Source organism: Muscardinus avellanarius, assembly GCF_963383645.1.
Source record: "Muscardinus avellanarius genome assembly, chromosome: 4".
NCBI lineage: Eukaryota > Metazoa > Chordata > Mammalia > Rodentia > Gliridae > Muscardinus > Muscardinus avellanarius.
The window spans coordinates 35,927,919-35,941,949 of NC_137789.1; the positions used below are offsets into that span (position 1 = coordinate 35,927,919).

Below are 14,031 nucleotides of genomic sequence, written 5' to 3' on the forward strand. Positions count from 1 at the left end.
AAACACCAAACACAGAACTGGATGGGATGGATCTCTTTTCTGTTCCCAAAGCGCCTCTCCTAATGAAGCAAAGTGCAAGCCCCTCACTCTGAAAACTCCAAAAGCTCTTCCTTCCCGGGCTCAGAATTGCGCGTGGAGCCCTAACCCCCGGTCCAGCGCTCAGGGCGGCGCGCACCTCCTGCCCAGCCCGCCCCGGGGCGGGGCCCGCGCAGGGGCCAGCTCACTGAGGTCGTCTAGCGGACCCGGCTGGAGCCAGCACTGCCCGTGGGGACCGTGCTGCGCAGGCCCCGGCGCCCCGGCCATGGCCGCCCCGTCGCGACTCCTCATCCGCGGGGGCCGCGTGGTCAACGACGACTCCTCCCTGGCGGCCGACGTGCTGGTGGAGGACGGCAAGGTGCGGGCGCTGGGACCGGACCTGCTGCCGCCGGGGGGCGCGCCCGCGGGGCTGCGGGTCCTGGACGCCACCGGCAAGCTCGTGCTGCCCGGCGGCATCGACACGCACACGCACATGCAGTTCCCCTTCATGGGCTCGCGCTCGGTCGACGACTTCCACCAGGGCACCAAGGTACGGTCCCGCGCTCGCCCTCGCCCTGCGCAGCCCGGTGCAGCCCTGAGCAGTCCCTGGTGGCAGCCGCGAGGGGGCGCCCGCGAGCTGGGGGGGGGCTCCAGCTGCCCCCCCCCCTCGGGTTCCCCAACCAGGCCCCTCTTCTTTTCAAGAGCATCAGCCCAGCCTTGGCCAAGTCAGAAGCCCTCTGTCCCTGCCTTTGGGTAATTTGACAAGTTCAAGGCTATCTCCTTCCCTTCCCTCCTTTCTCAATGCCCAGCCCGTGCAAGTCTTCCTTTTTTTGGTGTTCTGTGGAAGGCCACGGAGCTGCTGTTCTAGCTATGGAATCATTTTTTTGTTTTTGTTTTTGTTTTATTAGAAGGCGATCTCAGTCATTTTCCCCGATCCTCCATCCCAGCCTAAACCAAATGCAAAATCCACTCTTGCAGAAGTTTCTGCCTTGTCCGGAGTTAGCAATGTGGCAAGAGATGGCTGGGTGGGCAGGAAGCCCCCAGCGTCCTCTTACCCACCCCCAGGTGGAAAACACAGCCTGACCAGGGTTTGGAAGAGAAAACATTCCAGGAATGGGGGCCCTCCCCGCATTCACTTACACACACACACACACACACACACACACACACACACACACACACCAGAACCAGAGCAACCTCTGGCTTCGTCTCCTCCCACCTGCCCTGCCTTGGGAACACCAAATGTGGACTCTGATTCTTGCAGCTCCAGTGACTGCCCACTGAGGGATGGCGCAAGGGCAGTCAGAGCCCTGCTCCCAGGTGAGGGAGGCTTGGGTTTCTCTAAACAGAAAGATCTGGAAGCTCTGGCCAATGAAAGGAACCTTAAACCTTTACTACTGGCTCCTGAGAACAAGACAAGGAGATTAACAGGGCGGCTTGACAGGAACATCAAGTTAAAATTCCACTTACAGCACTTGGGCTAAAGCCAAACCCGCATGGCCCAGGAGGGTGGAGTTGTGTTCTGCCCTAAGGGACCAGGCTCCTTCCAGTGAAGATGTGCTGATGTCCTTGGGGCCAAGGCTCTTCACTACATGAGAGTTTCCATAGCACCAGCCTGCCATGTGAGCCGTGGGGCTGATGGTGAAGTCCAGGCAGAGGTGGACAGCGATTCAGAGCCTTTACAGGAGGGCTACTCCTTCACGCTCCACATTTCCCTCAGCTCTACTCTCTTTGCTCCTGCCCGCTTCAAGTTCCCCAATGATTTATATCAATGGAACAGAACATTTAACAGAAAGAAAAAAAAAAGGCAAATAGATTTGACCCACAGAGAAGGCTTGGCCAGGCTGCCCAAATCCACATTTGGAAAGCTTCTTTCTAGTTATTTATTATCAACCTTTATCATCAGCTCAATAAAGTCTTTTTGAAGGACAAATCATTATCTGCTTTGAAAATTGGCAGACTTTTTTGAGTATTCATTTTCTCCATTTTTGTTTGCTAAGAATATCAAAGGTATGGAGTTTTAATGAATTCATTTTTACATTTTGAATGAATTTGTCAGCAATTAGAATAATCATGATTAAGGAAAATTAGGAAAATAATAGGAAAGAAAAAAGAAAAATATTACCAACAGAGCACTTATTCTCTCAATAACCACCAATGTTTTGATGTATTACTGCATTTGTGCTTTTTTAATGTGCTATATTTTACATAACTGAGATCATATTTTGTGTGTCTGTGTGTATGTGTTTAAACTATAAAGTTATATAACCTGCTGTTTTCAGTTATAGGGCAAACATTTCCTGTTATCAGAGACTCATCACTAACAAAGTGCTTTGCTGGTTGGGAGAGCATTCCGCTGAACACCCCCATTTACAAGGTGGGGAGCTGCTGGCACTGAGCTCTGATTGCCAGGTCCATGAACAGCACCCTCGCACTCTGAGCAGCAGTCTTCATTTCTCTCCCCTATCAGAATTCCCCATGAAGTAGCCAAGAAGAAGATTTTGAAGTGCTGTGAGGTATCAGGCTTTTTTTCCCTCTATAAAGATTATCTGTGAGTGGGGGTGGAGCTCAGTTGTAGAGCTTTTCCCTAGCAGGTGCAAGGCCCTGGGTTCAATCCTCAGTATAGGACAGGAAGGAAGGAAGGAAGGAAGGACCTATATAAGCCCTGAAGTCACAGTCTGTTGCCAGTATATGAGAAGACTTATCCACCAGCTGATTCTCTGGGTATTTTTGTCCTTAAAAATTGTCAAAACATTAAGCAGTTCTTCCTGATTTTAGGGTCTTAAGCAGAAAACGATATGATCAAGGAGATTAAGGTCAAAAGTTGAGCAAGTACAACCTTCTTGTTGAATATTCAACAATACTTACAAAAGAGCTAAGTTGCAAAAGTCTACTGTAGAATTGGTTGATTGGGAAGCCGGGCGTGGTGGCGCACTCTTGTAATCCCAGCATTTAGGAGGCTGAGACCGGAGAATGGCAGTTCGCAGACAGCCTCAGCTACTTAGTGAGGCCCTCTGCAATTCAGTGAGACCCTGTTTCAAAATAAAGAATGAAAAACAGGGCAGGGGCTGTAGCTCGGAGGTCAAATGCCCCTGGGTCCCAGACCCTCAAAAAAAAAAAAAAAAAAAAGAATTGGTTGGTTGTATCCCAGGAGATAATAGCTGCAGAAACAGAGAAGAGAGACTCACGTGCATAAATGTAGACACACAGAGCTCTGAAGCAGAGCCTCGGCTCTGGAAGGAGGACGCTATGGAGTTCTTTTGTCTTTTCATTCCTTAATCTTCACGACAATTCCCGAGGTAGTGTTGATGCATTTCTGGTTTGACAAACTGGGTACAAAAAAGCATTTCGTAAAACTCATTGCATTATATATTGAACTTGAAAACTGTATCATTTTTTTTTTTCCGGTACCTGGGATGGAACCCAGGGCCATTCTACCTCCCAGCTACACCCCAGCCATATATATATATATATATATATATATATATATATATATATATATATATATATTTTTTTTAGTCCTTTTTATGTTTGAAACAGGGTCTCACTGAGTTGCGAAGGGCCTCACTAAGTAGTGGCTGAGGCTGCCCTCAAACCGCGATCCTCCTGTCTCTGCCTCCCGAATGCTGGGGTTACAAGCGTGCACCACCACACCCGGCTTTGTCAGATAATCGACTCATCAGGCACTGTGCTTAGCTGTGACTTGTCTTCCAACAATCCTCATTGCCAACAACTGTGTTTTGCAACTGAGGGAATTGAAACAAGCTAACTGTTTCAAGATCTTGTCACACAACTTGTAAGGTCCAAGTGGCGCTTCAAAAGCCCCACTCCATCAGTGGAGCTCTTACCTATTAGATTCTGTGCCTTTGGAAAAACATCTAATATTCAGGTTTGTCAGAGTGGCAAGTGATGGATGAGAAAGCGATGAAAGTTGGGTATTAATGGAAGATGGCTTTTCTCAAAAATAAAGCAAAGTCATCCTCAGAAAACACAGCAGGTTTTCACCTCCCCAAAGCTGGAGGCAGGTAAGGTTACCAAAATAAATACACATCACGGGTCTTTTATTTGTAATGCATTTGTACTTGCATTTATAGCCACATCATCTCTAAGGGTACAGAAATGGGTACCATAAGTAGAGAAAGCCATAAAGTAAAAAAAAATGATATATCGTGCTTTCAGGAGATGGGACCTGAAAGGTTAGACCAATAGCTATTTGCTGTCTGCTGTCTGCAGGCTGATCATTTATAATATCTGACAAATAGAAGGGATACTGTTTGTGGTATTATATTTATTGATCACTTGTTGAGATGGAACCCAATTTTAAAAATGAAATATAAGTCAACTAAAGGTTACATATTTTGCAAATGTAACCCATGTCAGAAAATGGCTTAAAGCCTGTCATTGCTTTACTTAATTATAGGTAAAAGCTTTCTATCTGATGTAAGTAATGGAAATAATGCTCCACTTTAAGGAAATCATATGTCACTTTGTTGTTCTATGCTAGATGTGCAGTGGTCTAATAACTTAAGATCCATGAGGAAAGAAAAGGGTTCTTTTTTAATTCAATGGATTTTCAATATACTTGAAAGAGTTATGACTTTACTTTTACTAAATCTTCTGATAAGAGACTGAATTATAAGGATTCAATAAGTTTTCAAATGTATAAATATATTTATATTCAGATATATATGCAGGTTGGAGTGGGCGGAATTCCATTAAAAACCTAGTACAGTCGGTAGCTGGCAGGAGGATCATCTTTTTAAAACTGGGAACTCATGCAGCACACTTTTTTTCTTTTCTTTCTCTTTTTATTTTTTATTTTTGTAAAGGACAAAACGTTTTCAAAATTATTGAGAAAGAAAATTGTACTTTGTTCTGGAACTTCTTGGTAAGGTGGCATGGCGCTGATTGTCTAAAAGCATGTGATTAAGCACTCATCTGTGGTTGTATTTATAAAGCGTCCTCTCCTTGTGGAAAAAGAGCTGAGCTTCAGAAACCTTGAAATCCCATTTTCTATTGTTGGCCAGCGCTGGGCTTCAGGGAAGAGCTTTGTGGGCAGACAGGTGACTTTGGGCAGGTCATTTCCTCTCTCCCTGTTGTCAGAATTACCTTATCTGTGAAATGAGGCCTTGGTTAGGTGAATAACTCCGTTAAAAAATACTGTTAAAGTTACATATATGTAGCTGGGCGTGGTGGTGCACGCTTGTAATCCCCGCACTTGGGAGGTGGAGACAGGAGGATCGCATAGGTTCGAAGCCAGCCTCGCTGGATTAAGAGACCCTGTTTCCAAATAAAAATATAAAAATAGGTCTGGGAGTGTAGCCGGAAGGTAGAAGGGTTCCCGGGAACCCCAGTACCACACACACACACACACACACACACACACACACACACACACACACAAGATATATAGATATATAGGCATGGTGGTGCATACCTGTAATCCCAGTACTTGGAGACTGAAAAAGGAAGTTTGCAGGTTCAAAGCCAGCATCAATAACTTCACAGAAGCTCTCAGCAACTTAGCAAGACCTTGTTTCCAAATAAAAAATGAAATAGGGTTGGGGTGTAGCTCAGAGATAGAATGTCCCTGGTTCAATCCCCAGCACTACACAAAATGTTATAAAAATATAACTATGCTTATCATTCAGCCTTTGATAAAATTCTGGAACATTATAGTCACTCAGTATATATTATATGGATGAATACACTGCTTATTGAAGAAAAAGGAAAATACAGAAAAGACTAAAGAAAAGTAACATTTAAACCACCTAGCTGGGCGTGGTGGCACAAGCTTGTAATCCCCACGCTTGGGAGGCTGAGACAGGAGGATCGTGCAGGTTCGAAGCCAGCCTCAGCTACTTAGTGAGGCTCTCAGCAACTTAGCGAGACCCTGTTTCCAAATAAAATATAAAATGGGTCTGGGAGTATAGCCCGGAAGTAGAAAGGCTCTGGTTCCACCCCCAGCACCACCAAAATAAATAAATAAATAAATAAACAAACAAACCACCTATAATGTAACATTTTGCTACTTCTCAGATTTTTCTTTTATGAGAGGGAGCATGTAAACAATTTTTTTAATTCAGCAAAATTGTTTTTTGTCAGCCATGTTTCTTTAACTTTCCCCTTGTCCTTAAAAGTCTTTGGGGAACATGATCCCGGTGGCCCTATCATCCTCTCTGAGGCAGTCTCTAATTCTTCTCTCTGGCCTCAGTATCTCTAACACACCAAGCCTACATTGGTCGCCTGTCTTTAGGTATCACAACCTGAATGTTCCAGAAGCCCCCTCAATCCCAGGATTTTCCAAACCAAATGTAGCCTCCCTTTTGAGTGCCCGACCTGTCTTCCTGTTTCTCAAGCTCTTAATGATTCTGCGCTCATCCTCTCCACAGTGGGTGTTTCCATAGTTTCTAGACATCTAGGAACATACGTTGTGTTCATATTCATGATAATTGTCTTCAAAATCATCCCCCAGAATGAAGCAGTTCGGCCAGTGAGTATTTGACACATCTGAAGGGAGCTTAATACTTTCACACAGGTTTATTTTCTTTTGTAATTCCTGTTTCACTGGATCCTGGCCATTGATGGATATTGGCTTTTACCTTTTTTTAAAAAAATTGCCAATTTAATAAAAAAAACAGAATTTCATAATATTTTTAAAAGATTATTTCTTTACTTACAGGTAAGGCTGGGTTTGAATGTTCATGTTGTGTTAATGGTTTGCATGTTTCAACTCTAAGAGTTTGTAATTATATGTTTTTCTTGAATGGCTAATGATTACAAAGTTAACCTTTAGACTATTTAGAGGAAGAGGGGGAAAAATAGCTCAAAGATTAATTTGAAACCATGAGAGGTGTAATAAAGCTTTGGCCCTATGGCCGGTGTTGGGTGTCAGGAATGTTTTCACTCAACTTAATGAAATCTAGGACTTGCCTTCTCCCAGTGTTCAGGCTCCAGACCTCACGCTCTTGACTTTCCTGGCATCCTCCATTTTTTTGCTTGGCTGGAGTATCTTCAGCATCTAGCAAATGTTGTCTAGAAATCAAAGTTTCCATCATACTGATCTCAGGGAGGAAAAAAAAATTACCCCATTGTGTTTGTGACAGAGGGCTTCAAATTAAATTGACAAAAGACAGACTAGCAAGAAAAAATATTTTAAAAATTTACAGCCAGGCCGGGCGTGGTGGCGCACGCTTGTAATCCCCGCGCTTGGGAGGCAGAGACAGGAGGATCGCGCAGGTTCGAAGCCAGCCGCGCGCGCTGGCTTAGGAGACCCTGTTTCCAAATAAAAATGTAAAAATAGGTCTGGGAGTGTAGCCCGGAGGTAGGAGGGCTTCCAGGAACCCCAGTACCACCAAAAAAAAAAAAAAAAAAATTTACAGCCAGGCGTGGTGGTGCACTCTTGTAATCCCAGCATTTGGGAGGCTGAGACCAGAGGATCACAGTTCGCAGACAGCCTCAGCTGCTGAGTGAAGCATTCCGTAACTTAGTGAGACCCTGTTTCAAAATAAATAATTTTTTAAAAAATGAGGCAAGGGGTGTAGCTCAGAGGTCAAATGCCCCTGGGTTTCACCACCAGACCCGCAAAAAAAAAAAAAAAAAAAAAAAAATTACATGTGATGTGGGAAATCACAGAAAAAATATGCAAGAAGTTGGTTAAATAGGGGGCTTATGCATCGTCTCAACAGAAGAAGAGGGAGAAAAGACATTTACAAGAAAAAAAATGACAGTGTGTGTGTCTGGGGTGCTGGGGATGGGACCCAGGGGCATTCTATCTCTGAGCTACACCCGTAGCCCAATTTTTTTTTTTAATTTTGGAAACAGGGTCTCACTAAGTTGCAGAGGGCCTCACTAAGTTGCTGAGGCTGTTCTCGAACCTGTGATCCTCCTATTTCACCCTCCCAAGTACAGCGTGTGCCACCATGCCTGACACAAGTTGGCTTCTTAATAGGAGGAGCTGGAGAGGGGGTGTACACACATGGGAAAACAGCGTGTAGGAAAAACAAATGACTAGAAGGGAAAGAGGCTAGTTTCATGACGATATCTACTTGGGTATGTTGCAAACTTCTAGTCCAAGGTGATGAGGCGATCTTCCCTGGTTGCAAAGCTCTCAGGACATTTCTAATAATGCAGTTATTTTGGGAGGCTCTGCTTGGTGGCAATTATGAGAGTACAGGAAAGATCCTATTCTCCAGTGTCTTCAGCTCAAAATAAGTTTTATGTTATTGTGCGGTATTTTGGATGCTTAGCTAACAACCATTACTCAATAACCCCCAAGCTGAGCATTCTTCGGGTGGGTGGTCAGGTTCCATTAATCCAGCCAACACCTATTTAATGCAGATCACTACATGCCAGACATTGTGTGATTCAGCGTTTATAGAGATGAAAACCAGAGTTCTCAGTAGGCTTAAAAAATAAGTTGTATCCAGCAGGATTTGGATTCTGTGGAATGTGACTATTTCTGAGTGAACTTGGGGTCAGTGGAATCTGGCATCTGCCCCTTGCGTCACCAAGCTGTGTTCCTGAGCAGGTTACTGGGCTGGTAAGTGAGTCCTGGCGGCTGCTCAGTGTCTACGCCTCAACGCCTCTTTGAGCTCTCTTTTCACGTGTCAAGTAACAAATTGTGGAAGGACACTTCAAATTTTCAGTTAGATTTCATTGCATCTTAACAGGAAAATTGCATGTTACAGAGACAGTGATGAGTTCCTGAGCTTTGAGCATATGCTGTTCCTACACAAAAGCAAATGCCTAAAAGTTGAAGTAGAACAGAAGGCATTTCTTTTGTTTGTTTCTTAAATCAAGAAGTTCTTTGAGGCATAGACATGGAAATAGACTATAATTTCATTTGTTTGGATTCCTGGGAAATGCTGATTCGGTGATAGGCTTTGGCCCACACTGAACGTTCAGCCTCAGATGTGCACAGCGTCTACATTCTGTATCCACATTGTCATTTCAGGATCTAGGCACATCATGGCCAGGGCCAACAATGCTTTGGGGAAATGACATTTCACACTAATCAGCAAGGCGTTCCTCATTTGCTGTTGGACAAGTCAAGTACCATTACTCCATCACACCCCTTTGGGGGGAAGTGGGCTCCTCCCTTCCTTTCTTCCTTAAACATTTGGAGACTATTTGTGTGCCAGGCACTGCAGTGGGCACGCACAAGCCATCCAGAGATGAAGCCATACCAGCTACAACCGGGGTATGGGGTAAGAGTTCTCTAAAGATTCTAGGGTACAGCCAGATACCAGACCAGGAGGAAAGGGGGCAGAGGAGGAAGAACAAGGGTGATCCCTCGGAGGTTCGAGGGCCTGTGAGGGCAGTGTCCCTGAAGTGGGGAGAGTGAGAGGGGTGACTCAGCAGAAAGCTGAGGAGATAGTTCAACTTGAGACGACCGTGTAGGGCCATATGGCCTCTGGAACAAACCAAAAAGAAAAAGAAAAAGAAAAAGAAAGGATGTGTGTGTGTGTGTGTGGGGGGGGCTTCATCTTAAGAGCAAAGGAAGTCAAGGGAGGCTTGGAAGTGGCAGGTGTGGGTGGGCAACGAACAGCAAGGGTGCTCACATCCTGGACTTGTTCCAGGGGTCTCTCAAGGGCTCCCCGGGGCCTGCACTCCCGCTGCTCCCAGTGGTCACCCGCTGGGTATCCGCACCCTCTTCCTGGTCCTCTGACTCCTGTTTTCTTTCCTTCTCGCTTCTTCACGCCACTGTGTTGGTCCAGCGTGGAGAAGAGGAGGGCGCAAGGCTGTGGAGGAGGAGATGCAGCAGGAGGGCAGAGGAGGTGCCTGGCGGGGGTTGTGGGTGGACTGGATTTGAGAATTTAGGGAAGAAGAGAGGACGGTTTCAAGGGGAATTCAAGTGTCTGGTTTGCACAGTTGAATGGATAGCAGTGTGATCAATATTTCAAATTTGCGGAGGGAAGAAGCAGAAGGTGGATAGGCACTGAGCAGGACATCCTTACAAAACTGGATTTGCTTTTGGATTAGGGACATAAATTCAGATTATGAAGTTTGTTTTCATAAATCTCAAGGATTTGAGAAAGCTGGAGATATAGCCAGGGACTTTTTACCCTAAGGCTTAAGTGAACTGTTGGGTTTAACTTTTTTTTTACTTGAGTAGAATAGGTCCTGTGATGGACTTAAGTGATACAAAGTCACTTGTTTGGGGATGAGCTGAGAAATGAAATAAATAAATATGAAAAAATTTTAAAAAGAAAAAATGCTTTGGGGGTATTTCAATAATTATTTATAACCTAATAGATTTTTAAATAAATTTCCGTGTTATGTAACATTATGCTCACTGTTGGTTAGAGTTTCTCTCCATCCAAGTCTCATTGCCTTTGGGGAGATCACAGGATTCTCTGCCCCCATCTGAGGATGTTAGATAAATTGGAAGGTTTCCAAGGGAGAACAGCCAAAGTAATTAGGAGCAGAGAGAACTGATTTATGAGCCAAGATTAGAAAAGGCAAATGCATTTTGTTTCACTGACAAAAGTGGGGAGAAGTCAGTCAGGAGTAAAAATAAAGCAGGATGGTGCCACTTGGGGGCAGAAGAGAGCGTCAGCAGCCACACCATTCCTCCCTCCCGCCCTCCGGGCATTCCCAGGCTGCGGGCAGGAGAGTAGAGAGGAGACACAGCAAGAACCAACTAAGAGAAGACAAGTGGCTGCTCCTCTCCTTTGTCTTTCCAATCGCTGGTTAATTAGAAAGATGGAGCTTTTGTGATCAATTCTTGTCCAAGAGCTTTGGAATTGTAGATACAGGAGTTGGAATTTTGATCTACTTTAGTTTTACAAGAGTGGCCTCTTGACAATCACATCTTCAGTCCAATAAGAAGATGAGCAACACGGTTATCTAGACTCTATCTATCATCTAGATAGAGGAGAGGAGAGGAGAGGAGAGGAGAGGACAGAGGAGAAGGGAAGGGAAGGGAAGGGAAGGGAAGGGAAGGGAAGGGAAGAGAAGAGAAGAGAAGAGAAGAGAAGAGAAGAGAAGAGAAGAGAAGAGAAGAAGTACAGGGTCCAGTGATAAGATATAACCTTCCAAGACACACCCCCCCAAGGACCTAGTTCCTCCAACTAGACCCACCTCCTAGGTTTTCACTACTTCCCAATAGCCCATTAAATTATGAACCCTTCAATGGATTAACTCACTAATAAGATCATAGTCTACATAACTCAGTCACTTTTCAAAGGCTGCCACTTGAACACTGCTACCTTGGGGGGGGGCAGCTTCAACATGGGAGCTTTTGGGAGACATTTAGGGCCCAAACCATAGCAGTAACCATCACTGCAGTCAATTTAACACATTTTTATTACACACATACCCCTTCAAAAAACATGGTCCCCTTTAGCCACTACCCCCTACTCTCCCCATTCCCTCCAGCCCCAGGCAACCACTATTCCACTTGCTGTCTCTATTGATTTGCCTCTTCTGGATATTTCATATAAGTGGAATCATACAACATAATCTGTTCTGAGTGTTTTTTTTTCACTTCCCATCATGTTTTTGAGACTCATTCATATTTTAGCATGTATCCATATTTTATTTCTTTTTATGCCAAAGACTATTTAATTGTATGGATACCACATTTTTCTGATACATCCATTCATTGATGGTCATTTGAGTCATTTCTGCTTTTTTTTTTTTTTTTACTATTAGGAAAGCTGCTGTCCTGAATATTTGTCTACAAGTTTTTGTGGGAACATATTTTCATTTCTCTTGTATGAATACCTAGGAGTTTAACCATATGTTTAACTTTCTAAGGAACTACAGACTGTTTTGCAAAGTGGCCGGATCAGTTTATATTCCCACCAATAGTGTACAACTGGTCATCTGTATCCACAGGTTCTGCGTCTGTGGATTTAGCTAATTACGGATCAACAATTTTTTTAAAAAATGCATCTGTGTTGGACATGTGCCTACAGATACAATGCCATTTTTGTAAGGAACTTGAGCATCTACAGATGTGGGTATCCCAAGGGGTCCTAGACCAATTTCCTGTGGAAATTGAGTGGTGACTATATCCAGTTTCTTCACATCCTATAGGTGGTGAACTTTTCATAGGGAAATAATAGCTTTTTTAAGCTTGATTTTCTAGTTCACTAGACTTTGAAATACCTTTTTAATATTTAATTAACATTATATTCTACTAGAAAACTATTCCCCTCATCCTCAAGGGATATCTGTGTTGGGTTGGGAAAACATTTGAAGGAGCAGGAAGGTGAGAAGATTAATCTGTATTCAATGAAAAGTATAGAACCTGAGGCTCTTTCTCTAGTGTTGTCATAATACCCATAGGGACTTTTTTAGGAAATGCAAATATGTACTGTTTTGAATGAATAAGGCAATGTTATTTAAAAGTGGAGACAAAGTATAGATTCTTATGCAAAAAGTGAGGATTTTTTTAGAGCAAAAAGAACCAGAGTAGAACCAACTGACTTAAGAGAAAATAAAAATCGATTGATCCCAAACCAGGTTGGGGAAGGAGCGTTCACTGCACCCGGGGGTGGTGTGGGGCGGGTAGCAGGCAGGGCTGTGGTTGGAGGGCCCAGGAGAGAGGCTGGCGGCACTGCCTGTGCTGTGTTATCACACTGCTGTGTCTCTGATAAAAATGAGGTGGAAAAAGTCCCAATTCTGAAAGAATGGGCAAAGGCACAGGATACATGAAAAACTGAAGCTTATAAAGCACTTGCCCTGAGTCAAACTCTGTACTAAGCACTTTATACACGTGATCCCAGTCTAATCCTCCTACCCAGCCAGTGGCTTAGTAGAGATTATTGTCCTCACTTTGTAGATGAGGAATTCAAGACACATAGAGGTTATAAAACTGCTCTGGACACCACAACTAGTAAGTGTCCAATCTGAGCTCTACACTCTGGAGCTGGAGAACCTCCTGGTCCTGGTCCTAAACTAGGTGCTATTATCCCCCCACACCTTATGCTTGTTTTCTTCACCTACATTGTTTGAATAGAACAATGAAAAGCACATCAAACACCTTGTGATTTCAGCTTAAATGAAACATATTTAAGTAATTAGTCAAAGCCATTTGTTTTAGTAATACTTCTTCAATTAGTTGTAATGCAATGTAATATATGCCAACAGGTATTTTGACAGTTGGGGCAGAATGCAGACCTTACAGACCATGTTAAGAAGATAAGCTTTATAGCAGGCAGTGAGAAGCATTAAGTTTTTTTTTTTAATTTTTATTTTCTTTTTAACTGATACAGAATAACTAGGTATTTATGAAGTTCAACGTACTGTACATGTTTATGTTGAGCCACAATCAAATCAGAATAATTAGAATATCCATCACTTCAAATATTTATCATTTTGCTGTGGTGAGAACATTCAAAATCCTCTCTTCTATTTTGAAATGTATGGTGCATCATTGCTACCTGGTTATCCAAAAGAACACCAGAACTTCTTCCTCCTGTCTAACTATCTTTCTCTCAGTTGACCAACCCTTGATCATCTCTTCTCTGCTCTAACCTTTGAAGTCAAGTGGCCAAATGTGCTTTGAACACATTTCTCTGCAGCGAGAGTTTTCATAGGGTGGGGGAGCAGAATTGGGGAGAAAAAGACCAATCAAGACTCTGTTAAGATAGTCAAGGTGTATATTCTAGATATTAGTCCTCTATCAGAGGAGTAGATGACAAAGATTTCCCATTCTCCATAGGCTACCTGTCTTTAGACTCTTGGTGGTTACTTTTGCTGCACAGAAGCTTTTGATTTTAATCCATTCCCATTTGTTAATTCTCATTTTAATTTCCTGAGATTTGGGGATTTACTGAGGAAGTAAGTGCCTCTGTGTTGGAGCATTGGTCCTATGCCTTCTTCTAATAGCGGCAGTTTCTGGTTTAGTTTCCAGGTCTTTATGTCTCCACTTTGAGTTGACTCATATGCAGGATCAGAGGTTGGGGTTTAATTTCATTTTTCTACAAATGGATTAACTGCTTCCCCAATACCATTTGTTGGAAAGGCTGTCTTTTCTCCAGTGTGTGCCACCAAGTGCTGTGT

The 14,031-nt window shown here is 43.6% G+C and overlaps 1 protein-coding gene across 1 annotated transcript in view; it reads left to right on the forward strand.

Annotated features, from left to right (window-relative positions):
- Window positions 1–301: 301 nt before the first annotated feature.
- The window catches only part of DPYS (dihydropyrimidinase), a gene marked incomplete at both ends in the record, with an annotated part of 82,579 nt that continues 68,849 nt past the window's right edge, over window positions 302–14,031 (forward strand). Inside the window, one exon of the mRNA XM_080694439.1 lies at window positions 302–565. Coding sequence (XP_080550565.1) covers window positions 302–565 — 264 coding nt within the window. The remainder of the gene's footprint in view (window positions 566–14,031) is intronic.